The sequence below is a fragment of the Amborella trichopoda genome, chromosome 9, assembly GCF_054954075.1.
Source record: "Amborella trichopoda isolate Santa Cruz 75 chromosome 9, AtrichopodaSantaCruz75HAP2 v2.0, whole genome shotgun sequence".
NCBI lineage: Eukaryota > Viridiplantae > Streptophyta > Magnoliopsida > Amborellales > Amborellaceae > Amborella > Amborella trichopoda.
In genome coordinates this window covers 12,989,348-13,014,398 of record NC_142344.1, presented here as the reverse complement: position 1 = coordinate 13,014,398, position 25,051 = coordinate 12,989,348, and the positions used below count along the sequence as shown (strand labels likewise).

The following is a 25,051-nucleotide window of genomic DNA, read 5'->3' as shown; positions in this document are numbered from 1 at the left end:
TATTTCCCAGGGAATGTTGGATTTCTCCGACTTCATTTCTAGACAATAACTTTTAAACATTCCTATTCAAGGGAATGCCTTTACCTGGTCCAACCATTCCGCTCAGCCTTCCCTGGCTAAACTGGATCGCTTCCTTCTTTCCCTGGATTGGGAAGATGCTTTTCCTGATTCACACGCACTCACTCTGCCTAAACCCACCTCGGATCACTGTCCCATTCTCCTTGATACACAGGCAATTTGTAGGGGGCCAAAACCTTTTCGCTTTGAACTAGTATGGTTAGAAGAGCATTCCCTTATGAGTCTCATCCCCAGTTGATGGAATTCCTTCTCTTCTCAAGTCTCGGGTAGAGCGGGATTCAAGTTACAAACCAAAATCCAGCTTCTCAAAAAGTCCTTGAAAACTTGGAGTCAATCTCAGCCAAGGAATTATTCCTAGTTAAAAAGCTCTCTGCTCAGTTTCATTCAAGACCTTGATAAAATAGAAGAAACTAGACCCCTTTCAGACTATGAAGTACTTCTTCGAACCCAATCCAAGTTGGAATACCTTGCTACACTCAAGAAAGAAGAACTTTATTAGTACCAGAGATCCCGGGTCAAATGGTTAAAAACAGGGGACCAAAACACTACCTTCTTTCATCGAATAGCCAACTGTAGAAGAAGAGAAAATCTAATATCCATAATAAAGGTGGATAACAATTTTCTTACCCAGTCAGATGAAATTGAAGCTACCATCCTACATTACTTCAGGTCTCCCTGTGGGACTTAGGCTTAGGATGACCACTTTGGACTTCCTAACTGTTCCTGATCATTGGTCAAGTGAGTTGGAAAGACCTTTTACAGTCGAGGAAATTTCCAACCCCATTGACCAATTTGCCAAAGACAAAGCTCCGGGGCTGGATGGTTTTCCCATGGCCCCCTTTAAATCATTTATGGGTACATTCCTACCTAATCTCAAGAGTTTCTTTGAAGAATTTTATCATAGGGGGATCCTTAACAAAGCTATCAATGCCACTTTTATAGACCTTGTCCCAAAGAAAGAAGGGGCTGAAGAGCTAAAGGACTTTCGTCCTATTAGCTTGCTTAACTCTACTTACAAAATTCTGGCCAAGGTACTGGCTTCAAGACTCAAGCAGGTCCTTCCTTTCATCATCTCGTAGTCCCAATCTACTTTCATTCAAGAAAGGTTGATCCTAGATGGTGCGCTGGTCGCCCATGAGTGTATTCACTCCAGGCACCCATTCAAGAAGCCAGGCTTGATTTTCAAAATCGATTGGGAAAAAGCATATGACCACGTGGACTGGTCATTACTGGATAAGACGATGGCCAGAATGAATTTTGAGGACCTACCTACCACTTATTTGGGGATACCTTTAGGCTTAGGGAAACCCAAAAAGAGACATTGAGCCTAAGTGATGGACAGAGTTGATAGGCGCTCAGCTGGATGGAAAGGTAGGTTCCTTTCTCTTGCCGGTCGTTCTATTTTGGTTAATGCTACATTGGACAACTCCCCTATATACTTAATGTTCATCTTCCATATGCCAGCGTTGGTGGCTAACAAGCTGGACCAATTAATGAGGAACTTTCTGTGGTCCGGCCAAGCAGAAAAAACGACACATCATCTTATCTCTTGAGATAGAGTCTGACTGCCCAAATCCCATGGTGGTTTAAGAATCAGAGATCTAAGAAAACATAACCTGGCTCTACTGGAGAAGTGGTGGTAGAGATTGGCCACCCAACCAAACTCTTTCTAGGCATAGGTTATTCGGAATAAATACAACATTTCAAATCACAAATGGGTGCCTGAAAGGGTCTCCCGAAGCAGGGCTTCAGGAGCTTGGAAATCCTTCGCTTCCTCTCTTGCTCAGTTCGAGCAAGCACTTCGCTTCCATCCAAAACAAGGCAGTAGAGTACGCTTTTAGTCTGATCTTTGGATTGGACATGCTCCCCTTAGGGACCTATTGCCCACCCTTTTTCAACTTTCTTCCAACAAAGAGTCCACTATAGCAGATGAAATGGTCTTGGCAGGGGGGTGTAGAACTTGGAATCCTTCTTGTAGAAGGAATCACTCCGAGGAAACTTTAGCTTTCACCAACCTTTCAGCTACTCTTCACCCAGTGTTCTTACCTTCATCAGGGAATGATTCTTTGGTATGGAATATATCCCCATCTGGTAAGTTTTCAGTAGCCTCTTTCTATAAGAAACTTATCCAACCTCCTACATTTCCGTTAAATCCCACCTCTCCTCTTTCCAAAGTTTGAAACACAATAGCTCCTCCAAAAGTCCAGACCTTCAATTCAATAGCAGGCTGTCAACGGGCTCTCACACTTGACCAGCATCAAAAAAGAGGTCTGCCGCTCCCAAACAGATGTGTAATGTGCCTGATGGAGGAGTCAAATCCCCACCTCTTTCTACATTGCAGTGTGGCCTTTGAGCTTTGGACACCAATTCTCCACTTGTTTAGTCTCCATTGGGTCCTCCCACCTTTGGTTAAAGATTTTTACTCAAGTGGTCATTGGCCCAAAGCATTTTGAACCTTGTGGAGGGCAGCAATCGCTGCTACCGTATGGGTTTTATGGCTAGAAAGAAATGAGAGGGTCTTTCAAGGACACAAAAATGATGTTTCAGCGCTATTTGATAAGGTTACATCCCTAGTAACTTTTTGGGCTTCCACCCACAGCATCTTTGGTGGGATTCCTATGAGTTCTTTCCTCAGGCAATGGGAGAACATTATCCAATTCCAGCCCTTCACGGTACAAAGACCTCACAACTAGTTGCCTCCTCCAGAAAATGCCATAAAGCTTAACTTCGATGGCTGTTCTTTAGGAAACCCGGGCCCTTCAGGAGTAGGGGAGTTTTCCGTGATCACAATCGCAAAGTTCTCATGACATACTCAGAATGTGTCGGACACGAAGACTCACAGTTTGCTGAAGCCTTGGCACTCCTAATGGGCCTAAAATTTTTAATCCATCTTGCGGCCAATCCTTGGTTGTGGAAGGAGACGCTCAAAACATTTTATCATGGGCAGCAGGCATCACTACCCCCCCTTGGTACCCATCTAGGATATTTGACGAAATTTACCACTTATGCATGGATACCAATGTTTGTTGGAGGCATATATGGCAGACGTCGAACGAGTTCGCCGACCTTCTGGCTAAAGACGGAGCACGGCGACGACCACACATGGAAGATAATGACTGGTCCATCTCCTTTTTTGCTCTGAACCACAGAGGTTTTCTATGACACTAGATATTTTTTGCTGCTTCTTGTAATAGGACGTGCTTATACGCCCATTTTTTTGACACCTCAATCTTTTGTATACAGCCACCTCAAAAGGATATATTTTGTATAGGGTCAGTGAACCAATTTTTTGACTGAGATACCTGTCTCGTGGGTATTCTCAGTCCTCTCCTCCCTCAATCTATTGTATTCTTTCCTCTTTTAAAATAATACAATGTTAACATTATCAAAAAAAAAAAAAAGAGAGCCATGGCAAGAAAATAGGGGCTACGGGAACATGAAGAGAAAAAGGGAGGGTTTCACCAAGAGATAAAAGTCAGTGAAAGAGAAAGGGATTTTGACGGGTTTGGGGCGCAGTGAACCTCCCTAAGTTAATAGTGGCATCTTTTGGAAAATAAAAAAGAGAAAAAGGGCTCCCCTCTCTCTTTTCTCTTGCTTTAAGCCACATATGATCTCCTCTCACTCTTATGCCATGTGTTTGTACGGATATAAGCACAATATTAGAAGATGGGTTTATATTTATGAAGTATACTATAATGGAATATATTTTGTTTTAAACATTCCTATAAAGAAACAAGCTTCAAGGACAAGGTACCAAAATAATCCATTAAATGAACAAAAAGAAATATAAAACCCAATCTAGAGGGTCATTAATGGCTTTCCAAATTACAAAAGGGCACACAGGACTACTTTAAACTACAGATTTCATTTCTTTCTGCTCGAGTCTGATGTCAATTGTTACACCTTCTTCTTATCACCTTCTATGAATTTTTACTTTTCATACTTCATTGGACTTTCAGCCGCTTTTTCTAAAAGTGATCAGCTTTTCGGTGATTTGATAGGTAAATGACAGAATAACTGGAACAGGTTTCTGGACCAGCATTTTGAATAAATCAATTAAAATGAATATATTTTCTGACTGAAGTTATGCAGAATTGCCAGATTTAGCTCCAACATATTACCAAGTTAATCACAATAAGACCATGAGTACACCATGATTATTATGAACTTCTTTAATAAATGGTCCAATTATGCTCAAAGTGCTTCGAATGCAAAAGGATATGGAGGCCATCACCCGTACTAATCTCCAAAGGCATGTGCAATAATTGTACAAGAGGAAGTACAATAACAGAACTTCACTCAAACCTTCAAAAGGATCTCTTTCAACTATTGTTGAGCAACTTAGCAAGCAAAGGATCAGCAGCCCGTGATAGGTAATCTTTCAATATGCATAAGGTAACCTAAGACACACTATGGAAGATGAGTAATTCGCGTACAAGATGGAAAGACGCACAAAAGATGAAAAATCCATTAAGAGTAGTTCAGAGTGAGATTAGGAGTGTGTACAAGTGAGACAAGAGATGAAAAAGCTAGTCCAGCCTCTTGCTTCATGTGAGAGAGAGGGGTAAGTAGAATTACAGTTGCATACACCCTTTTTTAACATGATTGTATCCCATAGCTATAAGATCATCTTCCTTTGGTACAAGAAGGTCGCAATCATCCAAAACATCCCTTGAGGCTAGTGGGTTTTTGTAATGTGATTGTATACTATAGCTATAAGACCATCTTCCTTTGGTAGAAGAAGGTCGCAATCATCCCAAACATCTCTTGACTATGAGCATGGTCAACGGTACACCCAACCATCAGATTTAACATCTAACAGCTAGATGATTATCAACTTCTTGTATCAAAAGCAAGTGGTCTTATTGTATACTTTCTTCTGTAACATGTAACGACTTGGTCCTTATAACCATTGTAAATTCGTCTAAACTAGTAATGCAATGGGGCAGAGCACTCCAAAACTTGAATTTAGCCCACTATCATGAGTTGATTAAATGAGCAACTTGTCGAGTTCCAGTACTTTTGCCCTGAAGGTATAGGCTATATAGAAGCTCTTTGGACTATCTGTCACTAAAATCCAATTTCATACTTAAGTTCTGACAGTGCATGAGTATGAAATAGACAATGAGACTTGGTGAGAAGTCACAACTCACAACAGCATAGTGCAAGGACTCATGCAAAAGTAATGTAAATCAATCAGATAGAAATTTGGTGCCAGTTTAATACTTAATTTGAGGATAAATCTATATTCCGATTTTCTTGATGAACACTGATTATGACTCACCTCCTCTTCAACCTAGTAGGATGAAAAGGTTTATATTAATTAAACCTTCAAAAGCCCTCTAACATTTATGCCCACTAAAATTTTAGACTTGCAAGCCTTTCAGAATCCATGAAATGGATATTGTTGCTCTCAGAGGAGAAACACATTTGCATCAGCTGAGGATGACAGTTAGAGAACAAAAGCTCCAAGAAGTTCCACATCATAAGTAAAATTTGGTTATAGCTGCACGACTTATGTATGTCTATATATATATATATATATATATATATATATATTAAAAAAAAAAAAAAAAACTGGTTGATAACTGCTTAAGCATGCGAACTTCCTTTCATTGCTTGTTGGCGTTAGGCTCTAGGGAAGGGCACTTATGTTGATAATGCTATTAATGGCAGGAGTTGGCAGAGTATTTCACAGCTCAATGATGGAAAGTTCTAGTGCAAGGAAGTTGTAAATACCAGACATGATATTATGTGAAAGGGAAGCGTCAGAATGTCCAGATTGTATTACTTATACGCTGGATCAAATTTCTTGCAACCAACCTGTACTTGAAAATTGAAATTCACATAGTTTCAAGCATGTCTATTGTTGATAGATGAAAGGGTGAAAACATCGTAGGTAGCTCAGCCTCCTCTCTCTATCTCGCCTCCTAGCATCTCTCCAGCCATGGGCCGGACAGCTGTACTTTTGCATTTGTGATATTGTAAATTGTGTACCTGACATATATTCTCTCACAAGCTCAAATCTATGCATCACACCAATTACAGCAATTGGGAAGTTGTGAAGACTTACTTTGGCCCGGAAAGACAACTTCAACTATATAAATCAGAGTAGAAAGCAACAAGCTGCTGAACTATCCTCTGCATAACAGACAAGCTGTCACTTAAAAAAGGGTTAGGTTATTTGATAGCTCCACTCCTTTATTGTACAGATGTGCGTGTTTAAGGTGTTTTTGTTGCGGTCAACCATTAATTGGAAGCTGATTTCTCCCAGCTCTGAGAGACTAAATAATAAAGGTAGTCGCCGATCCAGGGGATTTCCATTCTAATACATACTGCTGTGATGATCACCGACCATCATCACATTCACAGCCATAATATGCATGGCTGCATTCACAATCAGTTTTCAGGCACTTCATATGAAACCAACTAGTTTTAACATCAGCAAACCTCCAAAAGGATTCAAAAATTGAAATGTGATGGGGCTAATGGTTTAAACAAGTGTTTTGTGATGGGACCAATGGTTTAAACAAGTGTTTCCCAATATAAATTGCTACGGTTCATCACAACAATAACAATCGTCAGCTGCCATTGATTCCTTAGGCTTCAAATAGGGCCAAGATTTTGGACTTTTATGATATTAATAATACCTACAATTAAACTTCAACATGCTAATCATTGATTAGTAACAGCAATTGAAGGCCACATGATATGCCTAAAGTAAATCTAATCTCAATGGCCATAGACTAATAGCATCACAATTAAGTGGATTTTGACCACACTACACACCAGGACAAATTAGAAAGCCCATAAACTCATCAATGTCAATCGTTTTTAGGGGGATGAACATTATAGTTAGTTTGGGCATTATGCACTTGTCGTCCGTATTAAAGTAATAACCTTTTCAGCCACCAATAGCGTTTATTTTTACGACAAATAAAGTAAACACAATTCTAAATGCTGAGTACAAACTTTACTGAAAATTACAAATTAAAGATACATTATAGCAACTTGCCACTTCAATAATGATTGAACAAGTAAAGCCAAGGATGACCACATTAGAGGAGTAACACCAACTAAAAGAAACATGCAGCGCAAGTTCATCCGGAAAATAAACTGGTATAAATCAACTTTACCATCCATTTCCAAAATAGAAAAAAAAAAATACTCCTAAGTGTAAAACCTGTAGTGGAAGAATCAAGCTCTAAGATCCACTCAAGCTTCCCTTGTATTGAATATTTCTCAGATATTGCATCAAAAATGACTGATATCAACAAATCAACCATTTCATCCCCATTCCTTTCAGCATTCAACAAGGTGTTGAACTCTAAATCAAAATACAAGTGGCACGGCATGCCCTGGAAAGAAAGAAATAAGTTGTCATCAATCACAGAGAAAGAAACACTACGCAGACTAAAATATCAAGGAAGTAGATCATAATAAAAGTACATGAGCAAGCAAAGTTTTTTTAGTATAAAAAGTACATATCACATGAAATGTCAATACGACAATATATACTGAGAAAGTTCCTCAAAAGATCCCAGCACAGCATACCCAAACAAGTTTCCCCCAAAGGTAATGAAAACTTAACATTGTGTATGTGATACATACCAATTCACAAGAGAGGAAGAATACCATCAAGAGAATTGAAAACAAGGAAAAGTTAGAAAAAGAAAAACTATGCATTACTGTAGAAGAACACCATCAATAGTTGGTCGTGGTGAGACCTTTTAAAAACAGAAATACTACGGGGAATGAAGTTGAAACACATTTGAGTTATGTTTATCTTCATGAAACAAATAAGGGTTGAACATTCATATAACAAAATCAGAATAAAAAACTTATCTCCACAAAGGAACTTACAACAAAACAAGGATTGTTTTTCAGCTTTCTAGACTATTTCTATTAACTCAAGTCCAAGATTTCTAAGTTTTCCAGGTACGCTTCATACGAAGGATTAAAGTTATGAAGATATGATCGGATGATCCTTAATGAGGGAAAGGAGTCCCTTTGTTTTAGTCTGGTTTCTTTAGTCTCAGAGAGGTGATGATTTCAAGAGGGATAAGGGGTGTTCAAACAATCCATCCGATTTCATCCTAAAGAAGGTACAAGAGTGCACTTTTGGTCAGACCTTCGGATAGGACACACTTCTCTAAGGGACCTCTTTTCGTCCCTCTACCATATTGCCTCTAACAAAGACTCTACCATAGCTAATGAAATAGTCCTGTCAGGGAGCCAAAGAGTCTGGAACCCCTCTTTCAGAAGAAACCTCACTGAAGAGGAAACCAGACTTTTCCTCTCACTTTCGGCTGCTTTGCATCCCATCTTCATAGCTCCACTTGGGAGGGACTCTCTAGTCTGGACCATTGCTCCCTCTAGTACCTTCTCAATGGCCTCGTTTTACAAAAGACTTGTTCAACTACGTACCTTCCCACTCAATCTTATCTCTGTCCTGTCCAAGGTCTGGTCCACCATTGCTCCTCCCAAAGTGCAGACCTTCAACTGGATTGCTTGTTCTCAACAGGCTCTCACAGTTCACCAGCTTCAAAAGAAAGGGATTCCAATCCCCAACAGATGCGTGTTATACGTCATTTTTTATGTACTTGTATCCCTGGTATGAATAAGAGGAGAGCCAGTTGCGACCTAGCCCCGACGGCACCCAAGACACCACCAGACCATGGGAACACTGTAAAAATAAGCTAAAAGCTGGACAACCATGGAAAGAGTACTAGAACGACTTCAAAATGCATGAAAAGGGTAGTTTGGGATGCCCAAAGGACGCTCACAAAGTTTCGTGACATTCCGACAAGTTTTGACATAATCAAAACAACACTCGATTTGCAAATACAATTCATATCATGTTGAAAAGGGACTTTATAACTACAGCCCTATTTTCGGGGCCTCAAAATAGTACCAGACCACAGCCATTGGATCCGGATAGTTGAAAAACCCTTGGGGACCAAATTTGGACTCAATCGAACCTTTCAAGACAATCTTGGGCCCAAATTACTATAAAAGGGTGGGTTTTACGCTAGTGCAGTGAGCCTCTATGAACCAGTTTCCATTTATGGAAACTGTGTTTTCACCTCTTAGGATGAGTTCAAATGCTCATAACTCGTTTGTTTTAAGTCAAAACATGCTCAAATTCGGACACGAGCTAGGTCTCAACGACCCGGCCATTTTGACATATAGCACACGTCATGACATAGCCCGAGATAAGAGAATTTTTAGACAGAAGATGCACCCAAAAACATGAAAATCAAAATTTTAAAAGAAGACATCCCATACTTCGTGAAGTCATAACTTGAGATCCGGGTGTCTGATCGTCGCAAATATAGGTCCATTGCGACCGTGCCGCGAAGGGGTACAATTTGGTATACTTTTTGTGCTCAATTGCAGGCTGGATAGCGTGAATTTCAAGGTAAAAAATGGCAAGATTTTCGGTTGCCGGAGTCACACTTTCCGACGACTTCCCAAATTGGCGATATGCTCAAACGGAAACCAAATCAGACAAAATTTGGTGCAAAATGATCGTGATAATTTCCTCTTCAATTTATGATCAAAATGACGACTCGGAACATCACGGATCGCACCGGATTGGTAGTCGAAGTTTATGGACTTAGCCGGATTTTTGGCCCTTCATGAAAAATCTGTTTCAAGACGATCAAATGGCATCAAAATGTTCGTGATAGATCAAGCAACGATTCTACGACGACCAATCGCCCGAATCACTGATGCAAGTGTCCGAGAAAGCTCCCGAAGTATAGCAATGGCAAGAGGCCCCTCAAGGAGGGATGGTTTTGTCATTTGCTCAAAAGATCTAAGGGGTATTTTGGTCATTATGTCCAAACAAGGGATTTTATTTTGATTCCATTAAATTATATTTTTCCACAATTTAAGTTAGTTTTGAGTATTCCACCCATGTTTGGTGGGTGTTCTATATAAACAAGCTTAGGTCATTTGTAAAAAGGCTTTGATCATTCATGAATAAAATTGAGGCATTAGCTTGTATTCATTGGGCTTTGCTTCTAACTCTTGGATCAAGTGATGAAGAGAGAGAAACTACCCCTAGCTCATACACCCTAGCCTACACCATGGTCCATACTCCCTAACCTACGCCATGGTCCATGCATCCTAATCTTGACCCATGGCTAGCCCTGCTCTCTCTCATGTGCAAGCAAAGGGGTCAAAGGTGGTGCACCTAGGCTAGGTCACACCCCAAGCTGTCACACCCCAAGTTTTATAATACTAAAATTCTTGAGATGTGACAAACAATTCTTAAAGAACAAAACAAATATTTTCATTTCTAAGAATTTGTACAAAGTCTACTCATAACTAACATTAACATGAAGGTCTAGATATATCCATCTGTTGATATGAAAAAATTTACAATGGTGAATTTGAACAAAAGTTACAAAGAAAAATTTAATCATGACTACAATTTCTTCAAAGCTGGTCCTGCTGTGTATTCAAACTATGAGATTGCAATTACCCTAAAAAGAATTTACCATAGTTTGATGAGTTTGGCTACTCAGTAAGTGATCATCATAGTCCTCAAAATAATCATGATTGGAAGATATAAACATTTCCTAAAAAGATGTCTATTGAAACAATATGAGGAAGAGCATTTATAGAGAACAATTTCATTTTCAGTGATACACAATTTAGCAAAATCCAAAAGATTGAAATACATATAAACACTTTAACAGAGATGCATAATTCAAAAGATTTCACAAAGTATCCTACTGGCGTCCCAAGTAGGCCACCTATATTTCCCACCAGCGTCCTGGATGGGTCCACTTAATTCCTACCGACGTACCGGATAAGTCCACTTATACCTCACCGGCGTGCCGGATGAGTCCACTTAATCTCTACCGGCATACCGGATAGGTCCACTTATCCTCACCGACGTAACAGATGAGTCCATTTATATACTTAAAGTATCTCTGAAATTCTTTAAACGTCAGAAAGTAGCAATATCGCATATTCAGAATATCCTTGAAATCATTAACATGAATTCATTTGAGCCAATTTAAAACAATCACTTTCATTGAAATTCCTACAAGTAACCAATCAAACATTTTGGGCCAAGATTTCAGAAAGGTAGCAGTTTTGAAAAACATTCCTGAAATGTAACATGATGAACAGTCTATTATCAATAGATGAGCTTTTATGGAAATCCAAAGTTAAATACGTAAATATTACAATTTTATGGGAATGCAAATTCACAGATAATCATTTTACAGGAATAAGTAAAACTTATAGCGTCTAAGATTTACAGATGGAAATATTACGATTTAATTAAACACAAAATACAAATTTTAAATAACCATTTTACAGGAAAACAAAGCCATTTGCACTCAACACTTACAATATCTAAAATTTATCCTGATAGACAGAAATACCAATTTTTAAATAACTTTTTCACAGAAAAATGAGATTACTTACGTATAATACTTACAGTGTTTAAAATTCATGATAATAGACAGAAATAATCATTTTATTAAAAGCGGACTATATTTTTCAGGAGAATGAAGTCACTTACACATAAAACTTGCAGTGTTTAAAATTCATGATAATCTACAGAAATAATCATTTTATTAAAAGCGGACTATATTTTTCAGTAGAATGAGGTCACTTACTTGACAAGATGCTAGCGTTACTAAGAATCAGATCAAAGACTGAACAACAATTGCTCGGTTGAGTCCGAGTGGCACCCCATCGCTGTCAGACAATACGACATGCCTTGTTGAGAGAGTGTCTCAGGCCCCTTGTTAACACTAAGCCCATAAAGGGGCCTTTTATGAGAAGGAGAGAGCATAGCGAGAGAGAGAGAGACCTTTTAAATTACAACACCTCATGTAAGAGTTATCTTATATCCTTTTATGAGAGAGTATTGAATTGCCATGTAGAAATACTAATGCAAAAGCTAGGATATTGAGTTGCCACATAGGTGGTTGTACCCACCTTTTAAGGTTAAAACTTTTTGCAAAAGCTGGTGGACCAAAGGTCCACACTAACAAAATGGACCAGCAAAATTTTTAAGTGGTTTTGAGACACTTAATTTTTAACAAAAAGCTAACCATACTACCTATTTCAAAATAACAAGACCTCTTTCCAAACATATCAGGAAAGATCAAAAGAATGGTCCCTACGGTATATTCTTGACACCATGAACTATCACTCAAAATTATTTCTTTATATAGGTATTTTGTTTTATTTTTATATTATTATTATTACTATTATTATTGTTATTATTATTATTTTTCTATTTTAAAAAATTTTGGGTCGTCACACAAGCCCACTCTCTCTCCTCTTTCCCCTCTATTTCCTTCTTCTTTCTCTCTCTACCCCAGTTTCCCTGCGCAACATCCCTGAGCTGCAGCTACCCGCAGCTATTGTAGGAATTGATATTTTACAGTTAAGTAGGGGCCTATTTCTATGTGAGATCCATGTAAGGGGGCATGGGCCCAGCTCCCACACGTAGTTAGCCCACATAGGGTGGCAAGTGGGGCCCACAAGGGCCACAGTTCCTACACACACAAAGTGATAGTAAAATTTTAAATATTAATAAAATATTATTTATAGAGTCCTAAATGAATTAAGGGTCCTATTGGAATTAGGATTCCTACTTGAACTAGGACTCAAACTTTAATTATAATTCAAATCAAATTAAAAATCTAGAAGTGGATATCGATCAAAAGATTCAAGGGATAAGATTCCTAAAATTCTCCCTAAATCATGATTGCTAATTTCAAAGATGGATGGCTCAGATCATTTCTCTCACCTCACAAATTACGTACATATTTTTTATATATTGTTGAGTCGTGATTTGATTGGAACACCATAGGGCCCTTCAAGGCTCTATAAGGAGGGGAACTCCCCCTTACATTCTCTACACCTTTTTTGAGCCCTCTCTCTCCCCTTTCTCTCTCCTCTCCAAGCCATCTCTCTCATGCCATCTCTCTCTCTCTTTCCCCATCTCTAAGTGGCACGCCAATCCATAAGCACACTGGGGTTGTACGGCACCAGTCACAAGGGTAGAAAAGGAGCCATTCCCAGCCATAGATTAAGCTTGGGGCTGCCACTCAGTGGCATGCCCTAAGGATTGAAAAGGGTCTAAGAAACCTAATCGTGACCCGTGCTCTTAGCCCCATAGACTTCACATAAGGGTGTCTGGTGTTCCAAAGGTGCTTCCATTTTAGATTGGTGGATTCAACAAGATCTAAGGATCAAGTGCACCATCGATCAGGTCACACGTGTGAGGAGTGCTAAGCCCTAAAGGAGTAACCCGAAGCAAAAGCAAGTCTTCTCTTATTTATTTATAGTTTCATTTGCTGTTATTTTTGCATATTTTTTTCTTCCTAAAAGTTTCATTATTGTATATCAGTTAAATAAAGCTTCTTTTTTCTTTCCAATAAGATTTAAAGATCCTTGATTGTAGTAGCTTTAACTTCCTATTTCTACATTATATTGTGGCAATTGTAATTAGAAATTCTAGCTATTAATAAAGGAAACAATACATTTTTGAATTTCATCAACGCCTTTTCCCAACAAAATTTTCAAATTTATAGTTTGGAATTCCACACAGCCACATCTTTTATGTGGTAGCGGCAATCACTTTTTTGATAGAGACAAACAAAGTTAAAGCCAACTAACGGTTTTTGTGGTCGAATTGGAACAAAGTCAGTTCCATAGTCATTTTTTGACAGATGATGGCAATAGAAGACAGGAGATCATGGCATCTAAAGGAGATGAGGTCCCCTAAATCCTCAATCGACTAAATGAGGCTTATGACAAAATAGATCACCTGAATGTGGACAAATGAAGTGTCTATAGATTCCAAATACTGTTTTAAACCTGGAATAAATCACATAAAAAATGACCAATACTTCAGACTATGACATTAGTGTATCTAAAATTTTTTTAGTGGAAACAACATGTCTACATATGTACAAAAGTGTCACTAAGGGAATAGCTTCATCAAGCAATAGGCATACATCCATTGCAACCATTTCATATGTTTCCTCCTACTTTGTCACGAGCATTATCAAGATAGACACATAAATGAGTGAAGTAGCAGTTTCCATGTTCTTCTTCAGTTTCAAGGTGTTTGACTCCAGATTCTTATTTTGTACATCAGCAAAGACTTTCTACAAGATCACACTACAGCAATATTCTAAGACAAGAAAATTTGAAAAGGATCCATAAGGGTGTTGTCACATTAACGTAAAATACTTGTCAATGTTGTTCTACCCTTTAGGCTTGATATGTATATGCAACTTCACATAAATGAATCATACAATCTCATAGGATAAGCACTAACCTCCTTGATCACTTCATAATGATGGCGAAATTTGGATGCCATATTTTTATACCTGCTAGCAACCCAATCACATGCTCATATGTCAACATTATTGGAGACATCAATGAACTAAATAGCGAGAATTAGATACATAGATGGACTGCAATCAAATCACCACATCATATGAACAACACTAGCAATACGTTAAGAAACATTGGCTTATTGGTAACCTTCGCCAAAACTCCTCATATGTGGACACAAGGAACCTTCTTTGTCCACTAAAATGATCCTGAAAGCTGAATATAGGAACCTGCCCATGGCTTTCAGCAAACCTCATTGCTTGGTCCTGCCGTGGAAATGTGGCCCAAATTTCTTTTCTACATACACAAAAATCATCCAATGCCCGTCACAAGTAATAAGAGACGGAACTACATGATACGGAACTACAAAATACACTAAAAAAGTAGAGCAGAAGCCCAAAGTCAATATTATGATTTATACAAAGAATTACCGCAAGTCACTGTGCTCTTTAAGATCTTCACAAATATCACGTAACAATCGCAATACTTGATGTTGTCTTTTTGCAGGTGCACCATGTGCAGACCCATAGAAGATACCGGGAGATATTTGTTTGTGTGCAGTTACTGGTGTATTGACCTGGAAGAAAGGTCCCAAGTTAAAATCATTTTGTTGCCAAAGTGCTTTAGAAGTCGCAATGCATCGTTAGTGGACATCTCAAATATAACAAAAATCATATGCGATCATTGTAATCTCAGTTGCGCAGTGTTTTCTATATCAGAACTTTTAGCAAAGAGACTAAAAATTTTCAAGGTGATTTCACTAGGCTAAAATCCCTATGACACGTTTACGATTGCAAATTGCGAGTTTAACAAACACAACGCAGAAGAAAAAAATATAAAACAAATATTTTCCAAAATATAAAATAACTAAAATATTCATTTTTAGTGATATTTTGGTCATTTTATATTTTGAAAAATATTTGTTTTATATTTTTATATGGTGCGCAATAGTGTCCAGTATATACACCCAAAATTTCATCTCAATCTGATTTATGGAAAATAGACTAAAATTCAAATAGTGATTTGTGTTTTAAACCAAGGGATAAAGATTTACTCTCTATATATATAATTGTATGGACGTGTCGGGGCCGTACTGGGTTTTTAAGCCCATTTTTTAGTACATATGTCCAAAATTTTACCACGATCCGATTTCTAGAAAAAAGATTAAAATTCATATAGTGATATGTATTTTGCACCACCCAATGAAGATGTGACGGCTAGAATTCCACTTATATTAGTATTCATTATAGTTGCCAAGTGTTTGTTAGCTTTTTCCATGTATATATATATATAAATTTATTTTATGCAACAAAGGTAACAAACATACTTATTTATGTATCATATTTTTAAAAATGATCCTTTAAAAAACTTCCATTAAGGAATTTTTTTTATTAAAGGTGTTTTTTCCTAGTAAATAACTATATTGTAGTTAATAACTAGGGCAAGCTTTCTATGCTTCCCCTACAGCATAGAAGTTCTATCCTCCCTTTTATCCAACCATCCATTCTGAATGGAGGGCTAAGATTGCCCCAATCACAATGTCACGTCTCTACACTATTTCATTTTTAATTTTTTTTTCTATAAACTATTTTGACACCAAATTTTGGATATCTGTTTCTCTATTAAACTAGCACTAGCGAAAATCAAACGGTGGGTGGCCCTCTTGATCAAAATTGGACGGCTGGATGGTAGGGGGAAGATAGAACTTCTATGCAGTATGGGAAGCATAGAAACCTTTTCCTAATAACTATATCTATAATTAATTATGTAAACATCACGTTGGCTTCGTTGACGGTGGCCCTTACCATTCACTATCAATACACCAAAGGTTCCAACCTTGATGCTGATCATAATGTTTTGGAACTTTACAAAAAGCAACATGGACCTAAACGGTGATGTTTCTTAAAAAACAAATTAGAAATAGGTACTCCTTGGGATTTGACATGGAGACCTATTTTGAAAAGCACTTTAAAAACGTACGCCTTGGGACTTAATATGGAGACCTATTAAGGCCGTTAAGGACCTTAAGGTTCTTATGTTAAGAAAAGTGATGACACTTTAATATAAATTGTCGACACGTACTAAAACTTTATGAAAATGCTTGATACATATGGTCACAGTGCCGGACCAGTCTATGCACATCGACATGTATCTGTGTCGACACGTAATACCAACCTTATGTCAAGTGTCTAGGTAACACTATCAGAGACACAATTAACCTTTCGCTTTAACAATCGGACCTAGAGGCACGAGATACTCAAGCTATCTTTGAGGTATTTGATGCCCTTGACTTGAAAAATCTGAGAAGCAATTAGGTTGTGGCAAGAATACTACATGACACAACTAAGCCCAAGAAAGCACTGTATAGCTTTCTTTATGTTGCATGCTCAAGAGAAGTACTCGAAAAATAAAGTCTTCACGCTGATGTTGATGCCAACTTAGTTCTAGGTCTCCCAATTTGCATATGGTGTTGACCTAGGGTTTTCTTTTTCCTTTATCATTTCTCTCCTCTTTAATTCGTTTTTATCTATCCCACCACCCATGGAAAACCCAACCTCCATCATCTCAAAAGCTCTTCTAAACCCTAGAAAAACCAGCTCCCAAGAAACCGTATTAGTCTTTTCAATTGTAAAACCAACCCTCATATGAGTTCCTTTCACCCCTTTATCATGTTGGACTATTAAATCGGCGCACCTTTAATCTCCATTGAAATGTTTTCTTGACATGTTGACATTTTTTGTTTGTACAATAGGTAGATATGGAACCTGAGATATCATGTTAGGGCCCAACCACACTGACCACCGAGGCTTGGGGCTTATTCCTCTTTTAATTAAAACATTAATCTTAACCTCACCAAATCCTCCCCCATAGACTTAGTTTTAGTTTTACCCCATTTAGGTGTGTTATCAATCCACTCCTACTCAATATAGGAGTACATAATCTAAAATAAACCCTGCTGAACTTACATAGATGTAGTCCACCAAGCCTTTACCACACTCGTTGATAAACAAGCCCATGTGATCCTACATCAATAGACATATTATACTAGTACATGCTCTGGGTTAGAATTGTCAACAATTTTTCTTCTCCGGCCTAGGATTGTTCCAACTTCTTGATTGCCGTTCTGAGAACGGTTCCGCCATTGAATATGGAACAATGTTGCGCCGACCGATAGTAGCTGCCGAAAGCAATATTAATGTTTTGGTATTGCTGGAGCTTTTTGGGAGGATGAGAGGAGGCGCGGCAGGGATCTCTGTCGATTGTATTAAAGTACTCAATAAAATCTGCACTTGGATACTATATCTATAATAGAATGTTTCAAGATGTTTGCAATCTCTTTAACTCAACTATTGTACATGCAAAGTATAGATGCTTTGTGGTGGTTTTAACAATCTACTAAGGATTTTGGAGACAGCTGCTTTAGAGCTAATTTCAAGGAAACCTTGTAAAGGAACTTGTTCCAAATACATATTGTAAGGTCCACTTTCATTGGTTGCATCTTTCAAGTTTGTAGAGAGAGCTAAATCCACAGACTAAGGAATGTGAGCAATAACCAAATAATCAACAGTAGTAATATGAGAAGAAAACAGTTGCAATATTAGCAACCTATTGGTCTTTTCCAAATTGTCATTAAACTGAATTTGTTGCCAATCGGGAACCAAAAATAAATAATTATTCAATGTTCCTACTACCTTATAGTCATTGTAAGGCACTGTGAGCATAAGCACAATAATAGGAATGCCAAGAAGTACCCACTTTCTCTATTGAAAGCTGCTTGTTAAGCATAGTTTGCTGGCGCTTTGTTGGTGAACCAGGTGAAGCAAATTCAGCATAACCAGAGGGTTCCTGACATCTCGAACTCGTTTGCCCTATGAGTTCACAGCTTTTCTTTCTTGCTTTCATCATGGGCTCTGGTAAATCCAACCCAAGTTTCTGTTTAGGAATATCATCATTTCTAATTCTAAAAAAACACAGTCAATTCAGTAAGTACGATGAATATCCATAGTTTATATAATTCTTTTTCTACTAAGGGTTGTAAACTTTATATAACTAACCATCAGAATAGTAAAGGACTAAGGAATAATCAAAAGAGCTCTACGTTTGAAAAATGCAAAAAACAAAAAAAACAAAAAAATAAACAATGACATCATTCTTTTCATTTTAATCTTCAATTCATTGCATCAAGCTCAAATGAACAAATTGTTTAAACAAGTTTTAGCTTGCACAGCATCAACTAACATAAAGGATGCTAGCCGAATGAAAAGTAACATGCCAACATAATTTTGGTCATATTAAGGACAAAAATCCATGCAATGAACAGGAGTACCTTCTATTATGCGGCAGTATTCATTTGGTAACCTACAACTGAGAATAATTAGGTGCATCCATAGGTATCGATTCAACATATATTTCATCCAATGGCTCCAGCCTAATGCATTTCAAATTTAGAACAGTATACTATATGACAATTTACATTTGGTACAAGAATGTCACAATCACCTCTAGTCATCAGATGTGAAAAAAGACAACTTGGTGTGTCTCACAAAGTCCCAGAAAATTCTTCTAGGACTCTAAGCTTAGTAAAAAGCACACCCCCGGCCACCCAATTTCACATCTAATGACTAAGGGTAATTTTGACCTCCTTGTACAAAAAGCACATAGCTTTATTGCATACTTTCTCTTCAAATATACCAGCATCCTATTAATATGTATGAGCCATGATATCATCTTCGCTTGTCTGCCCAAAAGTGCTTCTTGCAATATTATTTTTGGGATTAAAAGAAATGACACCATATCAACCCCATGAAACTTCAATAGCAAACAATCTCATATAGTACCTTGTTATATAAATTAACATATTGTTAAAGTCTTGTACATAAGGTGTATTATGGGGAAGTTTTCTCGTAACACTGTTATTTATTATATCTCTTTCACTTGAATCATTTTTCTAGACTTTTACTATTTCACTTTGCCTCTCAACGAGAAATTCAGTATTTATTTTGTTTATTCCGTCATTAGTTATTGGGTCGTAGCCCTAGTGCCCTTAAGAGATTGTGCTTTCATCAAATGATTTGTCGATCTATAAGTTATCTCTAGGAGAAACGATACATATAATCGATTTATTACCAGATTCTAGGTTATCCAAAGAATAGAGAAGTTCAAGGTTTTATCTCCCAACAACTAGGTCTCTCCCTTGCTCCACTTCTTTATGAATGAATAATCTTCAAAACAAGATGGATAAGGTGCCCATGCCAAAAGCCAAATGGACACATCATATAACTCAGACATAAGTGTGTAATGCCACTTTTTTTATCAAGACATCTTGGGAAATGAACTTCTGAAATTTCCTATGGCATAATAAACTATGTAAAGGGTGGAAACATCTATTTCATTTCATAGTAAATAGTTTTAGCAAGCTAGCCAGGCTTAATAGGTTGCCTGCATTAGATAATATCCCAAAGAGATTGTAAAACAGAAGTAGAATACCTTTCATTGATTGCATCATCTGGTCATTCATGCAAATGCTTGTTTCCCAAGATCAAATACAAATGAAAAAGTGTCATAACAAGCCATATCTCTAAATGGCCAATGGACCCTCTCCATGGAGAAACGAGAAACAAATGAAAGCTCTTTAGAAAAAGGAAGGCTTGAGTTCTCAATAGATGAAAGGAAACACTTGATGAGGAAAAAAATTTGTTAGTTTCCTCAAAGATTCATCAATGACAGGCACAACGGCAATCTTCAAGTTTGAGGAACGAAGAGAAATTTAATTTTTGATTTGGCATCACTCCTAAAGTTTTTTTTTTCAAGCCCCCAAACTCCATGAATCATATCCATTACTCCCCATAGAGGGTGATGAGGATGTAACCAAAAAAGTTAACCCTAGGATTCGGCAATGTTGGAGATAAATATATTTTGCTGCAAAATTTATACACTTCGTATAAATAATATAATGAAAATTCACAGTATGAATTACCCCCAAAAAAAAATCACAATATTGGAAATTTATTTAAATGGCGCATGAGCAAATTGTATCATAACCTTTGGGTGAAAAATAATATTTTTCCATCAAAGATCATAGACTTATCACAAAACCACTGAGAATGGCATGTTTCAAAGATTGGCGTTCACCACATAAGTACCACAAAGTAACAAGACAACAAACTCATTATCCAATAGTTGAACCTGGGAATCAGGGATTAGGGTTTGCACTTTAAAATTTCAATTCAATGAAGATGCAGAAGAATACTATTTCCCAAAAATAAAGGGCTACAAGTAAAATTAGAAAGTGTTAAAATCTTCAAGTGTACAATGAAGTTCAATTCATCAAGCACTCCGAATTCAGCCATAAAATTGGTATTTGTAGATAGAAAAGTTTTAAAAAAACATTTCAATCGACGAAATGGCCATCACGCGAATCTCAGAGAGAGAAAAGATTCAGATTTCAGATATCATTAGTCACATAAGTAAATGAAAGTATCCCGAGAGTGAGAGAGAGAGAGAGAAATTACCGGGAGTAGAAAGGCCTCGTTTCAGGCATTCGAAGAGTCTATCTGCGTCTTCCATTTAAGACAGAATCAGCGTATAGAGAGACGTTAATGATACCACTAACAAGCCTCTGTTTCTCGCTTTTTTTTTTTTTTTTTTTTTCTATTAGGCTCTCCCCCTCTCTCTTTTGAAAGGGCAAAGAGCCAAAAGATGGCGGGACATTTTTCTTTTGCAGAAGAGGAGTTATGTGCTCGCGCAGAGCAACGTGTACGTTTGCTCTAGCAGCGAACATTTATAGCCCGGAATTTGGGGGATGTGACCTTAGGGCCTACTTCTAGAAGTCACTTGGCCTCTTATAATCTTATTCTATGTTTGCAAAAAGGGTGTGGTTTTTATAAGGTTGCAATCTTAAACAATCAAATTATGGCATACCCCCCAAATTGTATCATAACATAAAATTTTGGTGAAAAAAATTCTTAAGATTTTTTCAAAATCTATTTCCATATCTAATTATAAAATTCAAATCTCAAAAAATGGTTAAAGTCAAAGCATATGAAAATTTTGAAAATTGACAGTCTAGATACTGTATTGCAAGATACCTTATTTCTGGGACTCAAATTTTTTTTTATTTTTATTTTTTCATATTCATACATCTTGATGTTGAGATGATCAATTAGAGGTTTTTTTCAACATTAAAACAACCTTTTCTGATGGATTTTTTAAGTGCATCTGTAATTCTACATTTTAAAGTTGCAACCTTATGCAAACTTTTTCCAATAAAAAAAACCTTTTAGTAATACAACTTTCTAACCAGATTACCTTGCTTGTTCAGATTCTTGATCGAATATAAGGTTTTTCATTAAAAGAAATGTTTTTCCAAGTTTTTTTTTTTAAAACATTAACACAAGCGAAATCTTCTTCCAAGTTGGGAACCTCGAACAATCATGAGTATTCAAGTTTTTTGGCTAGGCAACTGAAGATGAGCTAATGTCCTTATTTGTATAAGTTATAAGTTTGAAATATAATTATTTAATTGAAAATATATTTTAGGTTTGAAATACATTTACTTGAAGAGAGATATGTACGAGGGATTGTTGGCTAGTGTACGAACAACTAGTAGAGAAACAAGTGAGTTCCAAGTGATAATACGTTTACATCAGGGGTCAACATTGAGCTCATACCTGTTTATCTTAGTTATGGACAACTTAACTAGGTACCTACAATATGAGGTACATTGGTGTATGTTTTTTATGGACTACATAGTTTTAATCGATAAGACCTGATACAACGTTAACACAAAGATAGAGCTTTGGAATGATGCTATAGAATCTAAAAGTTTTAAAATTTGTCATAGTAATACAAATTATATAGACTATATGTCTAGTACTAATAGGGTAGAGATGAGAATGTAATAAAAATTGATGGTCAAGAAATACCAAAAAGAGTGCGTTTTCGATATCTTAAATCGATAATCAAGGAAAATGGAGAGATTGAGGAAGATGTCGCACATAAAATTAGAATAAATTAGGCGAAGTGGAGATGTGCAACTAGAGTTTTATGTGATCACTGCATACCAAAGAAGCTGAAGGGCAAGTTCTATAGAACAGTTGTGAGACCAACTTTGTTTTGTGAAGCGGAATGTTGGGTGGTCAAGAAACAATGTATAATACAATGTATTACATTGTAATATACTGTATTATACAATAATATGCTATATCATACATTGTACAATACAGTGTATTACAGTGTGATATACTAATACAATGCTCCATTGTACACTGTACACTGCAAACTTTGAATTAGACTGTAATACAATGCTCCACTATACACGGTACACTGTAAACTTTCCCAGTCTACACTATAAACTTTGAAAATGAAAGATGCATACAACGCAAGGCATTGCATGGGTCTTGGACGCCTCCAAAGGCTTTCCCACTGACAATCAGGAGGAAAAACATCATCCATCCATGGGTTAGTTTTGCTGCAGAAGGAGAGTATCAGGATCTGCTCATGAAGAAACTAACCCATCCCCATGCATGAATTGAGTGCCTACATTTGAGGAGGGCCAGTGAATCCATGCAATCACTTTTGATAGCACCTGATGTTACAGAATGAGCATATGAAAGTTTTAATAGCAAAATGAATTGGGATTTCAGATAGAAAGTTATTCAAAAATCTCAGAGTTGTTCTTCGAGTTTTCTTCAGGATGCATCATGAAAACATATTCATCCTCTTCTTCCGACTCGCTGTCAGATTTAGAGGCAACTTCAAATTCAGATTCATCTTTAGAGATTTGTTTTCCAAAGCATATTTCGAAATTGTTTTCATCGAGCATTTTGATCATCTTTTTGGCATTTTGCCCTTTTTGGGGGCAGTTTGGTGCTATGTGACCTTCTTAATTTCAGATATAGCAACGGCATGAACTCTTAGGTCTGCTGTTATTTTTTCTAACAACATTCCTTTTCTTCTTGTTGAACTTCTTTCCTTTTTTCCACTTTTTCCAACGAAATCTTTTCTTTTCGAAAAATTTCTTTTTCTTTCCTTTTGCATCACTCCGAAATTCAATTTTTTTTTTTAGAAGTTTGGTGCAGTCGTTTATGCTTAAGTCCTTTTTTGACTCGCTTGGTTGCTTTTACTTCGATGTAGTGATTTTTTATCATGTAGAAAACAAATCTGATTCTATTTTCGAGAGTATCTACTGGTGCGGTATCAGTAACATACTTTTCGTATATTTCGGTATAAATCTCATCCCATGGAGAAGGTAGTTTGTTGAAAAACTGTTTTTTTTCCAAAATTCATATTTGATTTCATCTAACATTTGGTACCATTTTTGAAATTATTTTTAAAAAGGCTTAAAACTTTGGATTTTGCAAAGTTTTAGCTTTGTGAGACGGTAATCGGAATCTTCTTTTAGATTCAGATCTAAAGCAGTGCCACATAATTCCTCTCTTAGAAGTTTTGTTACTTCTTTCAAAAGGTCTTCTTTTTTCTTGTCAAAAAGTTCTTTTTTGCGAACGGATCCTTTTATAGTTTCCTCCCAATTTCAAAGATATTGTAAAGCATCGCCTTGCATAGTTCTCGCTAGATAGTCGAAAAATCTATCAGTGATCTATGTAGGATTGTTTATTATAACAATAGTCATAGATTGTACCCACTCGTTGATTACTTGTTTGTATTCAGAGAAGGGAATATTTTTAAGATCCAAATATGTTTTAGTGACCGAAACGTATATTTTGTTTAGATCTTCCCGTCTGTTGTTTATAGTGGGAATTGGTCTTTCAGATGCTGTAGACATTTGAGGTTTTTCCTCGGTGGTCTGGCAAAAATCTTCTTTGTTAGAAGCTTCTTTATATTTAGGGTAAGAGCTCGACCGTGATGAAGCCTTACTTGATAATACCTTGATGAGTTGATGATTGGAGAGCCAGAAGCCCTCACTAACTCAGAATCACCTTCAAAATGGCCCAGGGATGTAGATAGGGCTCATTCATGGCAAACTCAGGGAAGCCAGATAATACCCCCAAGCAACATAAAGAGAGTTGTGGTGGATATTAATATGATAAAGGTCAACAAGTGAAGATCAATGTCCAAGCCTGAAGATCACCTAATATGGCCTTGGGTCACGGGAAGAAGCCGACCAACAAACTCAAGTGTAGATCAAAATGATAACTTTATCCAAGCCCTAGTGGATAGGGATTCTTAAAGACAAATGATGAGAATTACTTTAGCTCTGAGTTTGTAGTACACAATGAAACCATCGGGGGCTAGTTTAGTTTCGGAAGAGACCAACATACAAAAGGAGCACACTACCTCTATAATAAAAATCGGCACAAGGATCCTACAAAGTTCGCATCCAAATAGCATTCATCACCGAAAAGAGGAAGCAGAAAGTGCTAAAAGTGCAATGCACTAGTTGAAAGAATTATATTTGAGCACCTTCAGTCACTATCCCTCAAATTCATGCCTAATTTTATCCAAAGCATGGTCTACAAAGTCTCCAAATCATGGACTCATAATGACCACCTGACCTTTGAAATAACTAGTACCACGGGGTCTCTCGCATCAGAAAACATAGTATAAATCAAAGGTTAATTTAGAGTGT

General features: G+C 37.1%; 1 protein-coding gene across 30 annotated transcripts in view; it reads right to left on the bottom strand.

Moving 5' to 3' along the window:
• LOC18424367 (DNA primase) overlaps positions 1-21,315 on the bottom strand; it is a 59,509-nt gene extending 38,194 nt beyond the window's left edge. For 14 of the 30 annotated variants that reach the window (XR_002283526.2, XR_002283527.2, XR_002283530.2 and 11 more), the window contains exons 1-6: positions 20,976-21,219; positions 18,220-18,424; positions 14,895-15,040; positions 14,614-14,760; positions 14,405-14,456; positions 7,262-7,436 (exon numbers count right to left, since the gene is read on the bottom strand). Coding sequence is in view for 6 of the 30 variants with exons in the window: in XM_020676566.2 (XP_020532225.1) it covers positions 7,262-7,436; positions 14,405-14,456; positions 14,614-14,760; positions 14,895-15,040; positions 18,220-18,424; positions 20,976-21,004 (754 nt within the window). In the remaining 24 variants the exon portion in view is untranslated. Of the gene's footprint in view, positions 1-7,261; positions 7,437-11,720; positions 11,803-14,404; positions 14,457-14,613; positions 14,761-14,894; positions 15,041-18,219; positions 18,425-19,950; positions 19,997-20,975 lie in introns of those variants that run through there. The other 16 variants (XR_016040447.1, XR_016040457.1, XR_016040458.1 and 13 more) reach the window with 6 other exon arrangements.
• Positions 21,316-25,051: the final 3,736 nt, after the last annotated feature.